The 27,194-nt window shown below is 27.0% G+C and overlaps 1 protein-coding gene across 2 annotated transcripts; it reads left to right on the top strand.

The window, feature by feature from the left end:
• Positions 1-167: 167 nt before the first annotated feature.
• LOC130814652 (gibberellin 2-beta-dioxygenase 8-like) lies at positions 168-26,276 on the top strand. 2 transcript variants are annotated; one of them, XM_057680784.1, is made up of 5 exons: positions 168-506; positions 4,274-4,334; positions 10,161-10,642; positions 24,580-24,907; positions 25,756-26,276. In XM_057680784.1, exons 2-5 carry the CDS (start codon positions 4,281-4,283, stop codon positions 25,990-25,992), a joined length of 1,101 nt encoding a protein of 366 aa, XP_057536767.1. In that variant the 5' UTR covers positions 168-506; positions 4,274-4,280; the 3' UTR covers positions 25,993-26,276. The 2 variants fall into 2 exon arrangements, with proteins under 2 accessions (XP_057536767.1, XP_057536768.1); XM_057680785.1 differs by lacking the exons at positions 168-506; positions 4,274-4,334 and adding an exon at positions 9,324-9,597.
• Positions 26,277-27,194: the final 918 nt, after the last annotated feature.

Here is a 27,194-nt window from a genome sequence, read left to right on the forward strand (position 1 = left end):
TGCATTTTTCTTAGGAGAAATGTTAGTTCAATTCTCATTTCTCTCTTTCCTAGTCCTCCCAATCAACTTATTTATAGAATCGAATTTTGTTTAAGTTGAATTGTTAGAGAAAGTACCACTTTCTTATAAGAAATCATAGTACAATACTCAGTTTTCTCTTTTCTAGATCTCTCCTTAGCTCGAGCTAGCCTGCACCCACAAAATAGCCCCTTATATACTCTTTTGTTTACAAGATTAAAAAAATGATTATAGTTTTCTCTGATGGCTTACTGAGCCGCGTGTTCTTCTCCTTGTCATAAACCTTCAATGCTTGTTTATTGTCTATTTTCTATTAAAAAAATCTTCATTATTTATTTTTCTTGTATTCTCTCTTTTATGTAAACACACATATTTCTTCCTCTTCTATACAAAATATATCATTCCCTTTCACTAATCTAAAATAACCCTTACTTCTTAACTTGGTCTTTTTGCCTATCTCCATCCTTCATCTGATCTCTAAACTACATGTAAGTGTTGGTTTCTTTAAGTATTCTATTCCCTTCCCATAATACATATTGCAGCTACAATACATAATTTTTATACTTTGTTAATACTTGTGTTTGTTATTAATTACTTCATCTGTTAATTTCCATGAATTTACACCATTAAGACAAATTATCTAAGATAAATTTATAATGATAATGGAGAGATTAGTAGGTTGCATATTTATAGCTCCATCTATTATCTAAGAATAACTCTTATATGTGTTATTTAAGGTTATAATTATTCTATGTTGTTATTTAAGCATTATAATAGATGCTTAAATTTCTTAATAAGCATAAAATATTTTCATTAGATACATATATTTATTAATTTTATTTAGTGATATTGTTATTATAGTACATCTTTAATAAGAGGTCATAGAAGGTTAGAATCCAAGTTTTGCCATTTAAATTATAAATTACTACTAATTTATGTTATAAAAAAAGAATTTGTTGATGATATTTTGTAATATACAACCTGAGTTTTGATGAAAGGAATAAAGAAAAGCTGGCAATCTAACATTTTTATTGTTGATGTGGGTTATGATTGGTTAGTATATCCTGATGGTTCTTTTATCTCTTTTTCTCTATTGGATAGGCATCTTTCGTGTATGCAAAATGACATAACAGTAAACACCTTTTCAAATCTGAATTATATAAATATTCTTTTCTCTTTTTATATTTTTCTATAACTTTATTAAACTTTAAAGGCCATCAAGGATTCATTCATGGATTACACTTAATAATAATAATATTAAGGGAAATTTGCAAAGAAACACTTTTTAAAACCCCTTTTTTGTAAAGAAACACCTTTTATAATTTTTTGTGTAAAAAAACACCTTTTAAGAGACTTTTTTTTAAAAAAAACACGTTAAATCAGTTTTCGGTGACTTTTGTCAACTTTCCGGCGTTGACTATACCAGTCAACGCCGGAAAGTTGACAAAAATCACCGGAAACTGATTTAAGGTGTTTTTTTTTTAAAAAAGTCTCTTAAAAGTTGTTTTTTTACACAAAAAATTATAAAAGGTGTTTCTTTACAAAAAAGAGGTTTTTAAAAGTGTTTCTTTTAAATAATAAAAAAAAATTAAAAAAAAATTATTATTTTTTTTTGTTATTATTATTATTATTATTATTATTATTATTATTATTATTATTATTATTAATTTTTTAAAAAAAAAATTTTTTTTTATATAATAATAAAAATAAAAATTTTTTTCAAAAAATAATATTAATAATAAAAATAAAAATAAAAACAAAAATTTTAAAAAAAGTTAAAAAAATTTTAAAAAAAATTAATAATAATAAAAAAAAATAAAAAGTATAAAAAAATATAAAATAACAATAATAATAATTAAAAAAAATAATAATAATAATAAAATTAAAAATAAAATTAAAATTAAAAATTTTTTTTTTTTAAAAAAGAATAATAATAATAATAATAATAATAATAATAATAATAATAAATATTATTATTCTTTTTTTTAAAAAAAAATATTTTTAAAATTTTATATTTATTTTTAATTTTATTATTATTATTATTTTTTTAATTATTATTATTGTTATTTTATATTTTTTTATACTTTTTATATTTTTTATTATTATTAATTTTTTTTAACTATTTTTAAAATTTTTGTTTTTATTTTTATTTTTATTTTTATTTTTATTATTAATATTATTTTTTAAAAAATTTTTTATTTTTATTATTATATAAAAAAAAAAATTAAAAAATTTTTTTAAAAAATTAACAATAATAATAATAATAATAATAATAATAATAATAATAATAATAAAAACAAAATAAAAAAAATAATAATTTTTTTTAATTTTTTTTTTTGTAAAGAAACACCTTTTATAATTTTTTTTGTAAAAAAACACCTTTTAAGAGACTTTTTTAAAAAAAAAAACACCTTAAATCAGATGTCGGTGACTTTTGTCAACTTGCCGGCGTTGACTGGCATAGTCAACGCCGGAAAGTTGACAAAAGTCACCGGAAACTGATTTAAGGTGTTTTTTTTTTTTAAAAAGTCTCTTAAAAGGTGTTTTTTTACAAAAAAAATTATAAAAGATGTTTCTTTACAAAAAAGGGGTTTTAAAAGGTGTTTCTTTGCAAATTTCCCTAATATTAATGATAATAATACTGTTATTATATATAAGCGGTATAAATGTAGTATGAAGTATCATAGAAGAACCAAATATTTATTTTCAAATTTTTTCCAATTTACTTTTTTTTCATATCCCAATACAAACTTTAAAATCAAATAATCATAATTGTGAGTTTTTAAAAATTATAAAAAAAGTTGATATTTAGAAAGTATATTTAAGACAAATCTAATAAGATCTCACATAAATATTTTTTTTTATAGATCGATGAGAAATCGTAGTTAAAGTTTGACACTAAAATTCATAAATTCTATTTGAGAAAAATATATGAAAACGGAGGGAGTAATACATTTATCAATCTTATTGTAGATAAAAAAAATAGAGATAATTATTTTCTTGTTGCTTTTTAATTTTATCTGATTGCACAATGGGTTCGTTTCACTCATATCGTTTCTAATCCATGGTTTTTCACTTAGTGGATGGTTCCATTCGTTAAAAAAACTATTTTAGAAATTAAAAGATAGAAATATTACTTCTCGAGTCGGGGTACTTTTTTGGCCGCATTTTTTTATAAATATAAGTTACCGCCGTTCTTTACTTCTCAGATTTTGTCCATAATTTTTCTATGAGCGGAATACACCGGGCAGGATAATGATGATGAATAAATGTTATATAGATTGTATATATAAATGGTCAAAATAGAGCATGAAACATTGTGAAAACAAGAAATTTTGCAAATCATAAAAATAAGAGGAATTATTTTATGTGGCAATCTCGATCTCTAAGGACTGATTTTTAAGTATTTTTGAATTTGTTGCTGATCAATATAACAAATTTATCTTTTCGTAAAATTGGATTTAGTGACATTAAAAAAATTTCACTTGTTAAATTAGGCTGGACTTATTGTGAATGCCAGCATATTAACGGGGGGACACAAGTGCACACACTTCATAAGCCAAGGAGATATATACCATCCCAACCATATGGCAATGGGAAGAAGGTCTCTAATAGCTTATAAAGCGTGCACACCATTTTCAATTTATCGATGTGGGATAACTCATCCCAACACCCCCCTCACATGCGAACCCCCGTCAAGTTCGCATGTGGGAGTAATCAATTAGGGTAGGAACGCCATTCTTTTTGAACCTACCATTTTTAAATTGTTGATAGAACCATCGGCTCGGATACCATGTTAAATTAGGCTGGACTTATTGTGAATGCCAGCATATTAACGGGGGGGACACAAGTGCACACACTTCATAAGCCAAGGAGATATATACCATCCCAAAACCATATGGCAATGGGAAGAAGGTCTCTAATAGCTTATAAAGCGTGCACACCATTTTCAATTTATCGATATGGGATAACTCATCCCAACATCACTTGATTTATTGGTTTTTATTTTAAATTTCACTATAAAGTGATTAGGGACATTTCATTTGGTTTTTAGTAGCATATGTAATTGTTACTATATTCTATTAATATACAAACTCATGCAATGCACGAAATTTATTATTATAGAAATACCTATAAATAAAAATTTTACAGAAAGATACACTTGCATATTATAGTGAAGATAATTTAAATGACCCACAATCACATTTTAAACCGTAAAAATAATTTTAATTTTTGATCCATTTCTAATTCTCAGATCATGAATGGCGGCTTCTGCTAGTGTTTTGGGGCACCTTAAAGAAGACGTCCTTAAACAGGTAATACGCATTACGAATGTGTTAATTTGGTTATTATCATTGACCTTCCTGGCAATAAATCCCTAGGCAAATTGAAAGAAATGAGTCCTCTTTATGGAGAGTTAATTTTGAACTAAACGGGTGTTCGGAAAAATAACAAAGACGGACCCTATATATTATAATCAGCATTAAAAATTTAGACGTGTCATATAATTCTTAAATGACAAAAAAACTACTCATAAATTGCAAATTTTAAGTGTCTACTTCCAGTAACTAGCATTTTATAATTTTAGAGCCATTTTTAACTCTGAACCCTAGACAAATGCCTACCTTGCCTAAACTCAGGAACAGCTTCTTTTGTTCCTATATAATGTTTTAATAAAGAATATTTGTGTAAATTAAGAAAAACTGCATTTTTCAGATCAAAAAATTATTATTTTATTAAATAAATAGATTTAATGAAGAAAAAATAAGGACTACAAGAATTAAAAAATACATAAAATAAAGTTGAGTAACTATATGTTAATATCTGTTATTTACCAACTTGGCAAATCACAGCCATATGAAGGGATTTAATAAATGATATTTTAAAATTATAATTCATCTTTTTGTGTTTTATTTATTTAATTAATATTTTTTTTATGGAGATTTATAGATCACATTGATTCATTAGGATTTTCTAAATTAAGTTAATAGAAAATATATGAGGACAATAGACATCCTAAAAATTTCAAAATAAAATTAGTGAAAAATATATTAGGTAAACATTAAAGCTAATTATAATAGGAGTATTCAATTATTACCACTATATATATATATATATATATATATATATATATATATATATATATATATATATATATGTATATATATATATATGTATATATATATATATGTATATATATATATATATATATATATATATATATATATATATATATATATATATATATATATATATATATATATGTATATATATATATATATATGTATATATATATATATATGTATATATATATATATATGTATATATATATATATATATATATATATATATATATATATATGTATATATATATATATATATATATATATATATATATATATATATATATATATATATGTATATATATATATATATGTATATATATATATATATATATATGTATATATATATATATATGTATATATATATATATGTATATATATATATATATATGTATATATATATATATATAGAAATATATATATATATATATATATATATATATATATATATATATATATATATATATATATATAGAAGTTTCAGTGTTAACTTTGCTTAAGTGTGAACCATGCGAACCTTGTTATTTTTTGGCAAAAACATGTTATTATTTTGCGTGACATTTTTATGGTCGAAAGGTAACACTTGTGAATAGTGTTTCTTTTTGGCAAAAACATGTTACTTTTCAGCCATAAAAATCAAGGAAAAAAATATAATAATATGTTTTTGCCAAAAAATAACAAGGTTTGCACGGTTCACACTTAAGTACAGCTTGCACTTGAACTCGACCTCTCTCTCTCTCTCTCTATATATATATATATATATATATATATATATATATATATATATTTTGATTCCTCACAATACAAATTTTATTTTTATTAATTTTTATTTGATTCACCAACTTAATTAATATGAGGAGTATTACCTAAATCAAAGTAATACAGCCTACTCAGCTAAGCTTTAAGGAGGAAGACTGATCTTTCAAAAAGTATTTAATTCCTTCAATCTTGAGCAATGCAAATAATACGACAAAGACAAAACTAAGTGCACATTATAGAGTTTTTTCTTTAGCCTTTTGTTTAAAAACAAATTAAACAAATGCGTTGGGGTGAAAATAATTTCAAAAATAAGCTTCTATCAAAGTCAATTTTTATAAAAAATGACTTTAATTCCTTAAGATTTAGAAGTTTGGTATTTGAAGTCAAAGGGTTAAAGTTATTATTATTGACAGCGGCATTGACGATTTAATAGTATATACATATATATATATATATATATATATATTTATAGTATATACATATATATATATATATATATATATATATATTTATAGTATATACACATATATATATATATATATATATATATATATATATATATATACACACATATATATATACACATATATATATATATACATATATATATATATACATATATATATATATATATATATATATATATATATATATATATATATACTATAAAAATAATTAATAAATTAACAATTAAAATGTACGCATTACATTCAAGGGATACAAGTGTTTTATTTAATTTTTTTGAAATTGGCAACGGCCTTAAATTGTCGCGAATTTTTTATAAAATTTGTTGTAAGATGGCCACGAGATGGGGCTGTATAGCCGACACTTATTTTAGAAATTACATCTAAAATGATGCTTAAAGTTATCGTTCTTAATATGAAAAATATAAATTTCTGTAGATGAGTACGCACAATTATTAATATTTTTTAAACTATAAAATTTCTATTACTTTTTCGAATTACTATTTAGATTTCAACCCATCTTTTATAAAACTGTTACACGGTGACTTTTCATTTTTGAGGTCTTAACTCTTAATATTTTTGACGAAGGTATAAAGAAAAGTCTAATTAGTAGACAAGTATAGATTTTAGAGTACGTCAGATTTTACTTCCATTGATCCTTTAGAAACTACTCCTATCTATCCGTTCCCCGAAGTTATTGCAGCTAAAAAAGTTAACGGAAATTAAGAAAGATAATTATATATTTCTTTCTATTTATAAAGAATGGGATATTTGGATTCGTATCAAAACTAAAGAGGAGTGAAAACTTAAAAGTGGATGGAAAATTTTCTTTTTTCATAAAGGGCATTGATATTTATGTGTTATTGTGTTGTTGTAGTAAAGGTAAAAGGGTAAAAAAGAATGACAAAAATAAAAATGAAACATTTTCAGTGAATTGGCCCGATAAAAAAATATCTCATTCTCTATGAATAGGAGGGAGTATTATTTTAAAGAATAATAAATTTAATGAAAAGTAAGGACCATAAAAATTTTTAAATAATTAATATAAAATTAGCAAAAAAAAAATTTCTACCACAATCATTAAAAACCTTATTGAAATAAAGTTAGGAAAAAGTATGTAAGGACCATTAGTAATATAAAAATATTATAATAAAGTTAGTAAAAATATATATAGGCCATAAACATTAATAAAATATCAAAACAAGGATGAACAAGATTAATATATCCAAAATTTATAATTTAAATAAAAAAATTCTAAAAAAAATAAAAAAATAAAACATCTCAAATTAAAATAATTTTAACGATTGAAGGAGATATCATATACTTCTATAAAACACCTGATGAGTCATGCATGCAGGTGTTTTGTGGTGTGTATTGTCAATTGTGGGAAAACTTTACAGTTTACTCCCTTGTCCCACTTATTTCATATTTATTATCATTTTAATCTGTCTCACTTATTTTACCTTATTTTTATTTTTATATAATGGTCTATCATTTTCTTTTATTTTTATCCATATATTTTAATTCTATTTTTATTTTATTTATACAATTTATTCTTTCTCTTGACCTATCAACAATTTTTTATTTCTTTCAAGTATATTGGGATAGAGAAAGTAATAAATAAAACACCTAGAGTCGTGTGTGTTTTGTGGTGTGGAGGGTGGAGTGTAGAGTGTGGCAGTAGCAAAGGTCAAGTTCAACATGTCCAAAGGCATATTTGATCTGTTGAATTATATTCGTTATATTTGACTTTTTACGTAATTTAATGTGTTATTTTGATTATTATGTATTAAAATATGTATATTTAAAAATTATAAAAAATTAATATTATGAAAGTATGCAATTAGACGATTCAAACAAGATCCCACTTGATTGTATTTTTTCTTACACATTAGCTGCTATATATAAAATAAACTTTAACAATGAATAATGTTAACAACCGAAATGTAGCAAGTATTTCAGAATGAAGGAAGTGAATATTTAGGTGCTTGAACAGATTCTAGTAATTTTTGGTTTCAGTGACTTTGTCCTATTTAGGTTGAGCATATTTGCCAAGACAATTATTGAAGCTTCAATAAGTCTCTTGAGACACTGTCTTTTTGAGGGGCATATATCAAGCAAGCAACCCATTAAAGATTAATACCTACTTACCGAATTTTAAAAATATATAATGGTCCGGCCCAATTAGAGATGGTCTTTCAAAGAAACCGTCTCCCACAAGAATTTGTGTATCTCTAATTGTGCATACTAAAAATTATGAAAAGTTGTTACTAATAATTGTCGCGTTGAGACGAAACAAATAATATCTCACTTGATTATATTTTAACTTATAGGTTAATGATAAAATACAAGTTAAATGAATTGTGAATAGAGTTAAAAAAATCAAATGGAACAAGTTATTGAAATAGAGAACTACAATGTTTTAAAAGAATCATTTTAAAGTTTTCCTCTACCACAATATCTTATCAAACATTTAGTTTTTAAATTTGAGTAATTTACAAATCAAATTAAATAACATTTTCTCTATACCTTAAAGAAATTCCTATTTGCTATTTAAGTGTGTTTTATTTGTTGTTTTTGTATTGAATTTTTCATTTATATCATAAATTTTAGACATAAATAACAAGTTAAACTTCATTTTAACCTTTTTATATTTTTTATGGTCCCCATATGTTATCTATTAATTTTTAAAATATTTTTTTATTAGTTTTGATTTCCATTTTTTTTCACTAAATTTCTATTAATATTTTTTAAATTTTTATAGTCCTCATTTGCCTCTATTAAATTAATTCTAAATATTTAAACTATCTAAAAATTTATATTTTCTTAATTCCTAAATATTTTCTTAATTAACTAGGTCAAATATAAACATTTTTCAACTTTATCATATGAGAATGGAGGTTTTACCTATGGTCAAGTATTCAAGTCCTAGCATTTTTCATTGGACTTATCACGTGGGGGTCCCTTTTTTTGTCAAGGAAGAATAAGACACGTAGTCCTTTTTCATCCTCCAATGAGGTGTTACTTGTTAGCCTGTTACCATTGGCTCCCCGTAAAACCTTTATAAAAGTCTACATATCACACAACTTCAAAAACTACATCTCACCTTATTTTCTCTCCAACTTAAAAAAGTTAATGTTTCATTACTTGATCAGTTCCAACTTCCAAGGCTCAATCATCATAAAATTGCTTAGTTTTGCAGATATTGGAAATATTAAATAGAAACGAAACCAGTATGTTACATTTGCTTACATACCTACCATTTCTATTAAATCCTTTTTAATAACATTATTGCCAACATAATTTATTTTAATTTACTCCTTTTTTTTTAATTTTAATTGAGTTGTTGTTCTATGCTTTTTTTTTCTTCTTATTATGTCATTTTATATTTCTTGATTGTTTACAATAAACAGTAATTAACTCACTCCTTTAATTTGTCAATAATATAGCAAAATAAATTGGAGTCCAATCAAATAGCTATCCAGTTATATGTGGTCAATATCTATGGTTTATATATTCTATTTTGTCTTAGCAAAATATACATTTCTAGTTAAAATTTGTGAAAGGTTTAGAATCACATTGAATATATATCCATAAGTTATTATAAGCTAGAGTTCTAGTTAATATCTATGGTTTATATATTCGATTCCAGGATCTTGTTTGGAGAAAACAATTTTACTTACTCCAATTAAGATAAGAGTCAATTCTCAACTTAGGTTGATTCAATTATTCTAATTGTGAATGTAGTGATTATTCTCTAGTTATCTTATATTTCTTGATAATTAACATGTTACAGATTTCAACCATGAACGATTACACATGTTGTTCAGACCCTCCATTCGAGGAGACATATACGAGGCTCTTCCATAAGCACAATGTGGGACCCACCACCCACACGACCACCACAGTTGAAGAGCGAGACCTACCCCTTATAGATTTGGCGCAATTGGAGGGAAAGGAAAAGGAGAAACGAGAAAAATGTAAGCGAGAAATCGCAAAGGCATCAAGGGAGTGGGGATTCTTCATTGTGGTGAACCATGGCATCCCACCACATATATTAGAGGAAATGACTAAGGAGCAAGTAAAAGTGTTTAGAGAGCCTTTCTATAAGAAGAAAGCAGACAATTGTATGAACTTAAGACTTTCATCCGGGAGTTACCGTTGGGGTGCACCCACAGCCACATGTCTGGCTCAATTATCTTGGTCCGAAGCTTTTCACATACCTTTGACGGACATTTGCAACACCAGTCCTAATGTTGTTGCTACCACCAATCTTTGGTACGTTACTGCAATTCATGTTACTTCTACTTTCATGCATTCCAATAATAAATTTATATATATATATATATATATATATATATATATATATATATATATGTATATATATATATATATATATATATTATGTCATGCGATAGACTAAACATGTTTTTTTAGATTGTTATGATACTCCCTGTTCTATTTATTTTTTTAAGTTTGCCAGTGTACTAATTTAATTCATAATATCGCTAATTATGCATAATTTATGAAAAGTTGATATAAATAACTTTCATATTGAGACGAATCAAATATAATCTTACTTGACTATATTTGAACTTATAGATTGAGAATTAAATACTCCCTCTGTTTTTATTTTTTCTTTTCATTTACTTTTTTCGAAGATCTCAATGCAAACTTAAAAGTGAAATAATTTTAATTGTAAATTTATAAAAATTCTAAAATGTTGATATTCAGAAAAGATATATTCAAACGAATCTAACAAGGTTTAACATGAATAAGTTTTTTCATATAGATCGATCAGAAATCATAATTAAAGTTTGAAATTTTAATATTTTGGCTGCAAAATGACAAATAAAATAAAGTTTGCAGTTTGAATTTTAATGCTATAAAACTATTAAGTTTTGTAAAAATGAATTTTAAATTTTTTAATGATAATTATGTTTTAGTATGTCGGTCATCCTACTATAAATCTAAAAACTATAGTACAAACTATTTGCCCCTAAAATCGGCACTGCCTATTTACCAACTAATTACAACAAAATAAATAATCTTTAATATCTCTAATTACGTATAATAAAAAATTATAAAAATTTAATATTAATAATCTTTACAGTGTAACGAATTAAATAAGATCTCACTTGATTACGTTTTAACTTTTAACTTATAAATTAAAAAATTAATCACGAACTAAAAGTAATAAATAAATAATATCATTTTTCTAATTTTGTTACTAATTTAAAACGAAAAAAGTATAATACTAATCAAAACAATTAATATGACAACGTTAAATGTAAAAAAGGACAAATAACATGAATAGAATCTAGTCTAGTACTTTATAATTAAATTAGTCAAATCAGTTAGAGTAATAAACTATAATAAAAAGAGATATTACAATGCAAAATGGTTTTTATAAGTATATTCTTGATATTTTTTTTCTCTTAAAAAAAATATTGCCTTTTTATCTCGGACTTTTTAAAGTTTAGTTAGTCCTATAAAATTTTATTTAATTCAATTAATTTAATTTTCTTCACTGAATTTCCTTTACATAGTGTTTGGAAATAAGTATTTTATTTCAAATTAGATTTTGATTATAAAATCATAAATGAAAAATTTAAGATTGATAAATTTTGGATGGTCATTCTCAAATTCTCAACATTAACAACTTTAAAAATAATGGTAGAATTTAATCTAAATTCAAGTTTAAAAATTTTTAGTTTGTCAAATAACAAATTTGAACCAAATCCAAATTTTCAGATAAAATCATGGTTTCCAAATATGAAATAGCTTGATTTGATTACTTAATGTCAATTCATTGTCCTTTCATAAAACAACCAACAAGGAAATCACTATTCTTTTATTGTCGCTAGTCGTGGTCATGGCTATGGTGGTCACTATTCTTTTAGCTAGGGCTTTGGTTGAACTATTAAACATCGACACATAATCGACCTATATGCTTTGGACAATAATGGTTTTAACAAATTGCTCATTCTATTTCTATTAATATTGTTAATAATCGTAATATTTTATGAATATGATCAGTAACAATCTCAAGAGGAATTAATATAGAATATTATGTTTCGGTTACTTTTTATTTACGTGTACTTAATTAAATAATTATTTTTAACTTCTTATGTAATCTCGTAAAATTGTAAATGAAAATTTTGATATGCAAATTGAACAAAATATATATCCATCTTGTTTGGTCATAAATATACACCAATTTGTGGTTTAGATTACTTATATAAAAAGTTTCATAATAAAAGATATTCTTTTGGCACAAAAGATCTCTGTATTTATAAATTCTTCTTCATCAAACTTTTAAACTTTGTGCATATACGCCACTAGCGTATATTGAGAATATATAGAAGGGAACCTTATATTAATTTGCACTTGTGTTAAAAGTTTTAAGTAAGGTTATGCAACTGTAATCTCTTATTGGAGTGTTATGGAAAGTGTATTTAAGATTTACTTTCCTTTATTATTTATTGATTTAGTTGCATACGTATAAAAACGATTAAAAGTAATATAAAAGCAATTTAAGTTATTTAATTTTTTCCATAGTTTTAGATGGAATATTGATCAAAACACTTTTTTCATAGAAATTAGAGCATGCTATTTCCATATATTATACTACCTCCTATTCAGCTGAATTGTCCCATTTTTTTTTGGCACTATTCACTTATCACTCTTAATTTGTATTTTACTCTTAATCTATAAGTTAAAACATAGTCATATGGGATCTTGTTTGATTTGTCTCAATACAAGGATTATTAATATCAAATTTTTATAATTTTTAATTAAGCATAATTTGAGATATTAAGAGTTAAAATGTTGCCTCGGCAAGTGTGAAAAGTCAAATGGGACAGTTCAGCTGAATATGAGGGAGTATAATTTAATAAAAGTATACGTATTACATAGTTTGATGCAAAAGGCGGAACCTAGTTGGGGGCGGTAAGGGCTTTGACCCATAGATTTTTGGCAAATTTTTTTATATACATATCATTTTATAATTTTTATAATTTCAACCCAACAAGAAAAAACAAAACAACTAAAAGAAGAGAATAATTGAAAAAAAAAAGAATCTCATAAGTAATAATAGATTATCAAATTAGGAATGAAATTATCATTTAACAATTGAAAAAGACGAAAAAAAAAGAAAGCGATTTGGAGAAATTGACAAAATAAAAAATTAAGCTTATCATTTACAATTGAAGGATAAAGGTTCGTTTTATATTTTTAATTGAATTTTCTTATCTTTATCTAACACTTCTTAGTTTGAATAACTAAATACTTGACAGTGGCGGACCCAGCTAGGGTCAAGGGGGGGCAGTGGACCCCCCAATCTGAAAAAAATAAATGAGCTTTAAAAAAAAAAAATTACTATAGCGACCAATTGGCGACCACTTGGCGACCATACTTCCCGTCGCTAATTCGTCGCTAATTTGCTTTTCCATTTGGCGACGATTTTTTGCCCTCGCCTTTCCGTCGCCACAACCGATATCCGAAATTTTGACCCCCCAATTTGAAATTCCTGGGTCCGCCACTGATACTTGAATCACTAAAAACTCATACAATAAAACAATCAATTATGAAGATAGTTAAGACAAGACTTCGTTATAATAAAATGGCGACGATTTTCTTGCTCATTGTTCAGTAATATACAAATAGTAAAAACATATAGTGTCGATGAGATTATAGACAATTTTAAAGTGCTAAAAGAGCATCAAGCTTTAGTTTAATTCAAAATTTACGTTATAACTTTTGGTTGTATTGATTGGCTAGTTGAATTCAATTTTTTTGTCTACTTCGCCCCCTTAAAAATTTTGTTCAAGTTTCACGATTGTAATTGGTGTTAGATAGTAACTTTAACTTTTTAAGTTAATTTCTTGATGTGAAATCAAAAGTCCATGTGATAAATAGTCACAATTTCGAATCTCATCCATTTTTATTATCTCAAGTGCCATATATAGTCTTATGTACGACAAAAGCATGTGCTGCATTTATATGTATAGTCTAAAAAAATTTTGTGTAGATAGAAAATATAATACAATTAAATCTTTTGATTTTGTAAGTTGATTCCTTGGTTGACTAGTTTAATTTGGTTTAGGTATTAATATCATATTTTTATACAATTTACTAAATCTTGACTTTTAGTGTAGCCAAAAGAGGTATCATACTTTATACCAAAAGAACACTAACCGCACAATGTGAATCTTTAGTTTGATAGAACACTTTAAGACTTCTATAAAATGTACTTGTCTCATCTAAAAAGTTATATATATTCTTTGAATTTTTTTATTGTTATATACCTCTTTATCAAACTTTGAAAAACTTGTACGTCCAAAAGCAAGAATAATTATCCACAAAAATAATACGGTGTCCATTAATGCTTTTATCTTTATGCAAGAATATTTATCAAACTACTAATGTTTAAGGTCCAAAATTCTCCTAAAGGTAAGATGATTACACTTATTTTTTCACAGTTTTTAAAGCATAATTTGAGTATCAATATCTATAAATATGTTTAATAAAAAAATTATAAAAGATTGTATATATTAAAAAGTTATATATCAAAACGAATCTATTAAAATTCTAAATAAATATATTTTAAATTTTATATATCCATGAAAAACATGTTTGTAATTCTAAACATATTCTAAATTTAAGGTATATATATATATATATATATATATATATATATATATATATATATATATGTATATATATATATATGTATATATATATATATGTATATATATATATATATATATATATATGTATATATATGTATATATATATATATATATATATATATATATATATACATATATATATATATATATATATAATTAAAATATCAAAACCAATTCATAAATGCGTTTCTTGATTAATGTAGTGCCTAAACTAGCTTAAATCTCGTGCAAATGCACAAATAAATCTATTAAATGTGTAAGTTTAACAAAATATATAATAATATTATTTTAATTTAAAATACTAGTTAAATTATGCATCTATCACTTCATGAACTACATGTAACTATTTTTTTTAAATTATTCAATTTTCACATATAAAACCAAATTGATTTTCCTTTCAAAAAAACCAAATTGATTTAAACATAGATTTTTTTTTATTTGTCACAATAATAGCTACTAATTAACTGAATTTTATAAAAAGAAATTTTAAGCATAAGATTTTTAAAATTTTACTTCCTCCGTTCCTTTTTGTTTGTCCACTTTATCTTTTTTCATGCATTTTTTAGCAAATTTTAAGCTTTAATATCTCTAAGTACGCATCACAAAAAATTATATATTAAAAAACTTTACATCAAGATGAATCTCACATGAATATATTTTATTTTCAGTATATACTTTAAAAATTGAATTGAAATTTTTCTCTCTTAAAGTGGACAAATTTAAAGTGGACAAATAAAAAAAACTGAGGGAGTAGAAGATACTAGTTTTTTATATCTACTTATCTGTAAAGATAAAATTATGCTGAAGCATTTAAGCAAGAACATTGCATGAAAGTATGTCATATGTCATTCTGCATCTTCCTTATGTGTATGGTATCCATCGATTGATAATCGATCGATGAATATAATATGCTACAAATATCATGCAAAATTTTTAGTGTATTTTAGCACATAACTTTTTAATTGAAAGATGTTAAAGAGGTTTTTTTAAAAAATAAATCAATAAAAAAATTAAATATATATTATATTTAAATATTTCAGATTTCGTAAAATGTAATTTAAGAAGTCAAGAATAAAGTAATATGGATGATATTATAGTTGTTCAAATCAAAGAGAAAGAAGGTTATTTTTAAGAAAGTGGTAATAAATAAAGAGAGAGAATGATATGCATGAAATTAAAAGAGTATAGAAATATATAAATAAAATTAAAAGAAAATGGTGGGTTATTATCAAAAAAATAAAAATGATACAAATTAATTTAAGAAACCAAAATAAAAAAATATTGCAAATTCAATGGGTCGGAAGAAATACAGAATAGTTGATGATTTATAATAAGGTACAATGTATTTTAATTAAAAATAATAACATCATCATAGAATAATTTGAACAAAAATATTATATGAGAAGATGACACGTCACACATAGTATGATGTAAGCGTCATTAAAACCTTATTATATGTAAAAATCATGTAGAATAAAACCTTTGTCATTACAGGGAAGTAAAATCAAGGTTAAGATAAAATAAGTATTATCTCATGGAGTAATTAATTTCTTTTGGATCTCTAAGGTGACATATTTTAATATGTTTATTGTATATAATAAACACAGTTTGTAATAAATACAGTTAAAATAAATTGGAAAATTTTCAAATCATAGATAGATACTATCAATTAGACCTATTAAGTTTAAAAATTTAAAATATGAACTTAATTTAATAGATCTTAACTTATGGTTATTATCATTTCTTAAATCAATAATTTTGTTTTGATATTCATTACTTCCCCTGATTTTTAATAGTTGCTACACTTTTGTTATTTACATTATCAAATACACGATTTTAATCTTTAATATCTTTATTTTTATATGATAAAAAATTATAAAAAGTTAATATCATGAAAATATACATTAAGACGAACCAAACAAGATTCTACTTGACTGTATTTTACATCATACATGAAGAAATATATACCAAATAAGATCAGTTGATGAAACCATTAAAATTCAGAGGAAGTATAAGATAAAATAAACTGAAATAAAAAATTTTCATATCATACCCTTATTACTTAAATTTAATGTATAAAAGATATATAATAAATTTATTTTTCAAATAAATTATATATAATTTGTTCTTTTAAATAATTTATCATAAGAAATAATTAGATTATTCTCACAATTTTCTTTATAATTTCTTTTATTAATTGTAGCTAACTTTCTCAAGTAATATTGTTGTTTTGGCAAGGCCTATGAGTCTATTTCTACACCTACTATTTTATCCTTGAATAGATGAAAATGAAGAAAACGAAGAGGGAAATTGGAAGAGATAAAAAGTCTCTTATTTAGATACATAACAAAATGGAAAAGAACATTAAAAGAAAAAAAAATAGTTTTTATAAATGTCAAAATCACCAAATAATTTATTTTTAGAAATAGTAGTATCCAAAAGTAAAATTATTAAAGCAATAATTATTAAAAAAATGCCATCAAAATTCAACCCAAAAGATCATAATGATAGGTCACCCTTAGCCTTAATATCACGATTGAGGACAAAATGGCATGAATTATAGTCTATGTTGTACGACGGCGGAAGCAAGTTCGTCGAATAATAATGAAACAATAAGAAAATTCAATGTAAAAGAAGAAATTGACAGGAGAGATTTATTGTGGTTCACTATCAATGTGATAGCTACATCCATCAACACCAAGATCAAATAATTTCACTATGATCGCAAAGAATTACTAGATGAATCTCGATCACACTCACAAATTAATGACTTTCTTGTGATCTCTCTCAATTTTGTGAATCATCATATATTAATCCTAAAATGGGAGTTTATATACTAATGCCTAATAAAAGAAAGTTATTACATAATAAACACAAAGTAACCGTCCCAAAAGACACCTCTCATGAAAAGAAACCACCATTTCGCAAGCCATGTATAAACTACGCGAGCCGCGAAATGGAGACAGAACGCACTCCGCGCCCCGCGGACCTCCTTTTTGACCCATACTCATCTTCTTCAATGATACTTGCTAGTTCGAGTCATCATTGACAACAGTACAAAGAAACATTTTTATTATAAAAAAACAAAAACGTTTTGTAAAGTTTGATAGCAACATAAAAAGTGAACTGAAAAGACTTAAATATAATTAAAAAAAACATAGAAAAGAAGTATGAATAACTCAAAACAGAATATATTGAAATAATTTTAAGAGTGCCGACAGTGATAGCGGTTCTGTAGTGGGCTTGGGCCACATGTGAAGTTCACAAGGTCATCTTGGGCTCACGTGAAGTCACGTGATGTTCACAAGGTACCAAACTTTGTTAAGGGCCCCCACCCAAGTGCATTCAGATTTTTCGTTCAGATGATTCCAAATTTTTACGTTTTGAGGTATTTGTGGTGTATGGCTTAATAATTCACGTTATCTAATTGGTACTATTTGTTTTAAAATGGGGATAAGGTTGGAAATTTTCCTATTTAATTAAGAGGAATGATAAATTAAATCTTTGTATATTGTTATAAAAGTGAAAAGAAAATATTTTCAACTACTAAATTAACTCGAATTTTATAGTTAATAGTATTAAAAATTTTATGATTGGCAAATATTTAGTTCTTTTTAGAATGATACAAATTATTAAAGTTTTGTAATAAAATATAAATTATAAACAATTATTTACAAATAATTATCAATTTGTATTGGCATATTAAAAATATTTTATTTATATTTTAATTTACTTTTTAATTAGAAAAAAATGGTTGAATTTACATATTATAAAAATCAACATATAATTTGCATTGATATACTAATGAACAACTATGTTCACTAAGGAGTTTAAGTGAAAAGTTAAAAGGAAAACAATTTTTAATTTATCTATAAACATTTTCTTTTAAAATTTAAAAGTAGTTTATTTTCCTTCATTTTCTAATTTCCAACTATTTAAATCTCATTTTAACATAACAAATTTTATTAAATGAAACAAAAGAAAACTAATCATCATATGTATATGTCTTTAAAAACTCATATCAAAAGCTCTTATCAATTAAAAAAGTTTTCCTTCAAACTGAACACCTCAGTAGCAGTAAAAAGACCAAATGTTTAAGACTTATATATTAACATTAAATCATTTACAAATTTTTGTGAGTAACGTGTTGAATTTAGTAATACAACATATATGTGAAGAAAAGAACAATGAAAAAGTACAAGAATTATTATTGAAAATATGATCAATTATTACAAAGATAGAAAATAGGCTAAGAGTATGTATTTATAGTATTAAGAAGGGTAGTATGGATATTAGGAATATTGTTAACACCCCCCTCAAACTAGGGATGGTTGACATTCCTAGTTTGCCTAGTAAGTGATGATGCTGATGAGAGGGCAGTATCTTAGTTAGAACATCAGCTAACTGGTTCTGAGTAGGAAGATATGTGAGCTGAAGAAGTCCTTCCAAGACTTTGTCTCTTGTGAAATGACAATCTATGTCAATGTGTTTGGTTCGTTCATGGAAGACAGGATTCTTGGCAATGTGGATGGCACTTATGTTATCACAATGAAGAAGAACAAGCTTTAAGGATGTTAATTGAAGTTCTTCCAATAGCCTGACTAACCAAGTGACTTCACTTGCTGCAGATGCCATGGCTCTGTATTCAGCTTCACTTGAAGATCTTGAAACTGTGCTTTGCTTCTTGGATTTCCAGCTGATTGGAGATGATCCCAATAACAATATATATCCAGTGATGGACCTTCTGGTATTTAGACATGAAGCCCAATCTGAATCAGAATAAGCTTGAAGTTTCAATTGGGCAGATCCTTTGATGATGATGCCCTGATTTGCTGTGGAATGGACATAATTCAGTGTGTGTTGTAAAGCAGAGGCATGTGGAGTACGAGGATTTTGCATGAACTGACTGAGGTATTGTACTGTGAAGGCTAAGTCAGGTCTTGTGTTGGTTAGAAAATTCAGTTTACCAACCATGGTCCTGTAGTAACTTGGATCATCATAAGGCATCCCCTGATCAGTAGTTAAGTGTAGGTTGTGTGGCAGAGGAGTAACAACATTTTTGAATGTGTGTTGTTTTGATTCTTTAAGAAGATCTTGAGTGAACTTTGCTTGAGAAAGAAAGATCCCTGCATCAAAATAAGCAACTTCCAAGCCCAAAAAATAATGCAAAATTCCTAAATCTTTAATACTGAATGTATCATGAAGATAGTTCTTGATTTGGGAGATACTGTTAGCATCACTTCCAGTTATAATGATATCATCAACATAAACAGCAAGGATGGTAATGTGATGGCCATCCTTCTTTATGAAGAGGCTGTAATCATTTTTTGATTGAACAAAACGTTGAGTTGTTAAAGAAACTTGTAATTTGTGAAACCATTGTCTAGATGCTTGTTTGAGTCCATATATAGACTTTTTGAGTAAACATACCTGATTTTGAGGATTTGGAAACCTATCTGGAACCTTCATATATATTTCCTCATGTAAATCACCATGAAGAAAAGCATTATTCACATCAAGTTGGAATATTTTCCATTTATGGTAAATAGCAATAGTTAGAATGCTTCTGATAGTAGCCATCTTAATGACAGGTGAAAAAGTTTCAGCATAATCAATACCATATTTTTGATTGTAACCTTTGGCAACTAACCTGGCTTTGTGTCTTTCAATGGAACCATCAGCATGAAGTTTTGTTTTGTATACCCATTTATTCCCAATGGGTTTCTTATGAGGAGCAAGATCAACAAGTATCCAGGTGTTGTTTGCAATTAGGGCTTTTAACTCTTGTTGCATAGCAAGAACCCATTTGGGGTCTTGAGAAGCAACTTTGTATGTAGTGGGCTCAGTATCAGAAGAAATGTGAGCCATAAGACATTGTTGAGAATTTGTGAAAGCATTGCAGGATATTTTAGAGCACCAATTGTTAGCCACACAAGAAACAGTATTGCAAATATAATCTGATAGATAAGTGGGGGCTTTAGTGTGTCTGTTGGATTGTCTTATGGGAACAGGAGGTGTAATATCGTTATGTGTAGTAATACTATTAGACAAATCAACAATATTGGAAGGGGATAGATCAGAATTTACCTGTGTAAGATTGGTAGCAGTAGAAGACTTTTGATCAGAGAAAATAGGAGTTGCAAAAATATCATCTACTGGAAGATCATTAGTGGTAGATATAGGTAAGAAAAATGGGTAATGTGGTTGAGTATGTGTTTTATCTGAGTATTGATGATAAGGGTAATGTTTTTCATAGAAACGAACATCTCTTGAGATGATGATTTTGTGTGTAGTGAGGTCATATAGTTTGTAGGCTTTTTGATTGTTAGGATAACCAATGAAGATGCATGGAGTGGCTCTTGTGTCAAACTTTGTTTTGTGTGGGGAAGTATTTGATGCATAGCACAGACAACCAAAGCATTTTAAATGATCTAAATTAGGAGCAATGCCAAACAATTTTTGATAAGGAGAAATATTATTTAAACTTTGAAGTGGCATCCTGTTAATAACATATGCAGCAGTTAAAACACATTCTCCCCAAAACTTAATGGGGAGATTGGATTGAAAGTATAGAGCCCTAGCAGTTTCTAAGAGGTGTTTGTGTTTTCTTTCCACAACACCATTTTGTTGAGGAGTGTAAGAGCAAGATTTGTAATTATTGATGCCTTTAGCATGATAAAACTGTTTGATTTTACCTTCACAAAGTTCAGGTGCATTATCAGTCCTAACTCGTTGAATGTGTCTGTGAAATTGAGTTTCAACATAAGAATAAAAATACTCAAAAAAAATAGGTACTTGAGATCTTGTTTTCAATAGAAAAATCCATGTGATCCTGGTGAAATCATCAACAATAGTAAGGAAGGAATTACAGTTGTTATATGTGGGGTGCTTATAAGGTCCCCAAACATCCATGTGAATTAATTGAAAAGCTTGATCAGTTTTGATGGTACTATTAGGGAAGGGGAATCTATTTTGTCTTGCAGAGGGACAAATTTTACATAGACAATTATTTATGCAATTAGAAACATTTAAAGAAGGAAAGAGATGCTTGATGACAGGAAAAGGAGCATGACCAAGCCTGAGATGCCATAACTTTGTGTGTTCAATATCTGAAGCAGCACAACATATGGGAGTAGAAAAATCTGTGAGATGTTGTTGATTTGATTCGTGAGATTGGTCAACAAGATGATAGAGGCCTTGAACAAGTTTACCAAGCAAGATTGGCCTGCTCAGAGAAGGGCCCTGGACAGAACAACAATTATTGAAAAAAATAAGGGAGCAATGCATATCATTACAAAGTTTGGTTACAGAAATTAAATTGAAATGAAATGTGGGAACATGGAGAACATTGTGAAGAGTGAGATCAGGTCCTAAAACAATTGTTCCTTTGTGAGCAATTTTAACAAGAGTGCCATTTGGGATTGTGATGCTATTATTAGTGTTTGAAGAGACAGGAATGTAGGAAGTAAACAAAGAAAGGTCACAACACATGTGGTTTGTAGCACCACTGTCAATAATCCAAGTAGACTTAGTTATAGAAAAAAAACATGAATTACCAGCTAAGAGACAGTTGTTGTCTTCATTATTAACATCATTTGAAATGTTATGAGTATTATTTGGAGCAAGAAGGGAAAGAAGTTGATTGTATTGTTCAACTGTAAGATTCGGAGAAGCAGTGTTATTGGTGGTAGAGGTTTCATTTTGAGCCGTTGCAGCGATCTTCTTGTTGTTCCAATTATCCCTTGTAGAGGCATTGGGGAAGCCATGCAATTTGTAACAAGTTTCTTTGGTATGACCTTGTTTCTTACAGTAGTTGCAGAAGGGGCTGAGTTTTCTGGTGTTGATGTTATAATTGCCGGAAAAAGAAGGTTTAGGAGGGATTTTATTGGGATTATTGTAAAATTTCTGTTTATGAACAGCAGCAAGACCAATATCTTCATTAATGGTGGAATTTGTGTGGGAGATTAAATCAGAATGTTTCTCTTCTTGCATGATAAGACGATAGGCATAAGAAATGCTGGGAAGAGGTTGTTGCATGAGTATATTTCCGCGAATGGTTTTATAGGCAGGGTTAAGTTTCATTAGAAATAGGATTAATCTCTGTTCTTCTCTCATTTGGAGTAGTTTGCTGTTGATTCCACAATTGCAATTGTTACAAGAACAAGTAGGTAGAGGATATGAAGCATCGAATTCATCCCATAACATTTTGATCTTGGTGAAATAAGTAGAAATACAGTCGGAACCTTGATCAATAGCAAAAATTTGTTGGGTGAGGGAATAGATCTGTGTTCTAGAAGTTACCCCAAATCTTTCTTCAAGATTTTGCCAGATAGCTTGTGCAGTTGGGAAATACAGGACGCTTCTAGCAATCTGAGAATCAAGAACTTTCATAAACCACGAGATAATTGTACTGTTTATCCTTTCCCAGGATTTGAAATTAGGGTCAGAGTGGGTAGGTTGTGGGATCTGGCCATTGATGAACGCAAGTTTATTTTTGGAAGAAAGGGTAATAGTAACGGATCGTTTCCAATCGTTGAATCCAATACCATTGAACGGAATCGGAACCAACAAAAGCTGAGAATCGCTTGGATGAAGGTAATATGGTGAAACAGGATCTTGAATGGGATCAAGGGCTTTGTTGGGAGTAGCAGCCATGATGAAAGAAAAAAGGAAAGGCAAAAGAAACAAAGAAAAAGAAAGAACGAGAAAAGAAAACAGAAAAGAAGAAAAAAAAAATTGAAGAGAAAGAGAGAAAAAAAAATATGATCAATGAAAAAGAAATTAGTAAAAGAAATTGTTTACCAACGAGACGGAATATAATGTCGAGGCGTCTGATACCATGTTGAATTTAGTAATACAACATATATGTGAAGAAAAGAACAATGAAAAAGTACAAGAATTATTATTGAAAATATGATCAATTATTACAAAGATAGAAAATAGAGAAAATATGTTCTCATATATGTTGAGAAAACTAAGATAAGGAAAAATCTATTATTTTTAATTATTACAAGGCTAAGAGTATGTATTTATAGTATTAAGAAGGGTAGTATGGATATTAGGAATATTGTTAACATAACGGTTTGTTTGAGATATCATCTCTAATTAGGCGAGTTCATTATATATTTTGTAAAATATTATAAGTAAACATTAAAAATAATATAAGTAGACATTTAAGATATTAAAATTGACATTAAGGATATAAAAAGTAAGCATTAAAAAAAATGCAAGCAAGCAAGCATTAAAGATAATGCAAGTAAGCATTAAGAACACGGTAAGTAGACCTTAATCTTTATTGGATTGAGTTTAAGATACGTCTCTCAAAAAGACGGGCACTCAAGAGACTACCTATAAATCATCTATCAGCTATCAAAAGTCCTAATTTGGTCTCTTATTAAAAGCAAATAAAACATATCAACTTTTATATTTCGATTATACGTACACATCCAACAATATAATCTTCCATTTTTGTATTAGTATTAGCGTTTAATTTTCTATGGTATTGTTTTGAATGTTTATCAGCTCGACGGTGAAGCAATTTGCTACAACAGTGTCTGAATTGGCTAATAAATTGGCAAACATATTGGCAGAAAATTTGGGTGATGATAAAAAAGTGTCCTTTATTGAAGAAAAATGTGTTCCAAATAGTTGTTACTTAAGGATGAATCGATACCCACCATGCCCAAAATATGCCAATGTAATGGGTTTAATGCCACACACAGATAGTGACTTCCTCACAATATTGTACCAAGATCAAGTTGGAGGTTTACAATTAATCAAAGATGGAAACTGGATTTCTGTCAAGCCTATTCCTCATGCTCTTATTGTTAATATTGGTGATCTTTTTCAGGTAATTTAATTTTCTATTTTCGTAAGTTTATATATTGTTCTACAATTATAAAATTGAGAAGCTTTTATGATAGAGTACATGCATGACAACATCACATATTTTGGGCTACAACTATTAGTTTACATTCTTGATTGAGTTGGTTCTATAACATGATATATATCACAACCAATGTGACAAGATATAACGATTAGGGTTCAAGTCTTATCCAATTCTCATTTCAAGCGAAATATTTAGCATCATGTATAAAGAGGTTGACATGTATTACATCCACACTTTTAGTCTAAAAACTCCCGTGTGAAGGGTTTAATAGAATATTAGTGAATCTTCTGTGTGACCCGTACATGTGCAACCTCCACAAGCCCAGTGTAATAAGTTTTTTTAAAACGACTAACACCTAACCTTAAAATACTTATTCCAAGATTTAAAATGTCAATTTCTATACATCACTAATTGCTCAATTTCAAGGATTTACCTCAACAAAGACTCGGCCAGTATTTTATATATTTTAATTTTTTATATATTTTTTTTTCAATTCAAATTTGAGATTTAAAAGGTCAAATTCAAAATAATGTTCAAATTGATCATTATTAAGTGTTAGATTTGGTCTTTCAAGTCTTGGAATCGAAAATTTTTTGAAAAACCTATAATACCAAATTTAAGAATTAAAACAAAAATCGACTTGAGTTTTGAAATTGGTCTTTTAAGCCTTAAATTTGGGATAAAAGTATTTAAAAAAAATGGGCGAGGGACTATTTGGCCAATTTATGGATGGTTGCATCCAGCAACTGTTGGATACAAGATTATGTGTGTATCTTCTATCAACTTAAACAAATGTATTGCATTTGCAGGCTTGGAGCAATGGTGTATACAAGAGTGTAGTGCATCGAGTCGTTGCGAACCCTAAAAGGGAGAGGTTTTCAACTGCATATTTCATGTGTCCATCAGGGGATGCCATCATCCAAAGTTACAAACAGCCTTCTAAATATAGAAATTTTAGCTTTAATGAGTATAGAAAACAAGTTCAAGAAGATGTTAAACAATTTGGTCATAAGATTGGACTCTCTCACTTCCTCGTTTGCAACTAGTATTAATCCAAATATTCTACTTGAAGTGAGCGTCGATTTAAATTTACATTTCCATATCACGTCAAGATTCAAATTTAACAAAAAAAAAAAAAAAACTTAAGTTGGACGTGTATACTCTATTACTTATCATGCGGATTAAACGTTCACTTGTATTTAGTTTTGTTTTAAGCGATTAAATTAAGCAAGTATTATTTAGTTTGAATTTCTATCAAAATAATGAAAAGCAAGTAAAATAATCAGTTGGAGATGTATTTGAAGTCCTAATTAAACATTATGCAATAGAAAATACGGTACTGATGAAAGTGTACATTAATAAGGATCATGTCGTTAATGAACTTAATATATATATATATATATATATATATATATATATATATATATATATATATATATATATATATATATTGTTATGGTAATATTTATTTATTCATTTATTTACTTATTTAATTATTAGTATTATATTACCTTAATGCCTTTGACTTTTCGTTGACCTTGACTCTTAATCAAGGGGCTTTTTTTTAACTTTTCAACCGTCTTACTTGGCTATCAAGCAAGTAACTTCCATGATTCTAAAATAACTGCCCATTACTTACCACCATTCCCCATGAGACCCATCATACCCTCCTTTATCCTGGAATAACGTCCCTCTAAATCTTATAAATATAACTTAGCAGCACCATTTTTGCCAGAGGCTCATTATTCTATAACGAAACTCTACCCAAATTATTATTCACCAAAAATCGCGAATACAATCATCCAACATCTCCATACATTACCTTACATTCAAGTTAATATTATTCATTCATTGATCTCATCACCGATCTGACTTGAGCGTCGGAGGGGTTTTCCGAGAGATCAACCCCGAGCAAAGCTAACGTGTTGTGTTGTAGGAATTCTGTTCACTTCCACTCCATTGATCGTTGATCTCGATAACGCTTCCACTCCAGGTGTTTCAAGTGTCTTTGGCACTTCCTCGTTATATAACATTTAAGGTTATCAACTTTTACTTATACATATATAATTCTTAATTGTAATTTGATTATTTAATCAAAGATGGAAATTAAAATGGATTTCTGTTAAGCCTAATCCTGATGTTTTTATTGTTTTCAACTTTCATTGAGTAATTAAGCATGTATTATTAAGTTTTGATTTCTGATCTATTAGTGAATGCAAGGTAAATATTGTGAAATTCTAAAACAAAT

Source organism: Amaranthus tricolor, chromosome 6, assembly GCF_026212465.1.
Source record: "Amaranthus tricolor cultivar Red isolate AtriRed21 chromosome 6, ASM2621246v1, whole genome shotgun sequence".
Taxonomy (NCBI): Eukaryota; Viridiplantae; Streptophyta; class Magnoliopsida; order Caryophyllales; family Amaranthaceae; genus Amaranthus; species Amaranthus tricolor.

Bases quoted from the DNA above. Each gene is read 5' to 3' on its own strand.
- LOC130814652 (XM_057680784.1), top strand. From the start codon at position 4,281: ATGGCGGCTTCTGCTAGTGTTTTGGGGCACCTTAAAGAAGACGTCCTT. The intron at 10,643-24,579 runs GTACGTTACTGC...AATGTTTATCAG, and splicing joins GTTGCTACCACCAATCTTTG to CTCGACGGTGAAGCAATTTG. The intron at 24,908-25,755 runs GTAATTTAATTT...TTGCATTTGCAG, and splicing joins ATATTGGTGATCTTTTTCAG to GCTTGGAGCAATGGTGTATA.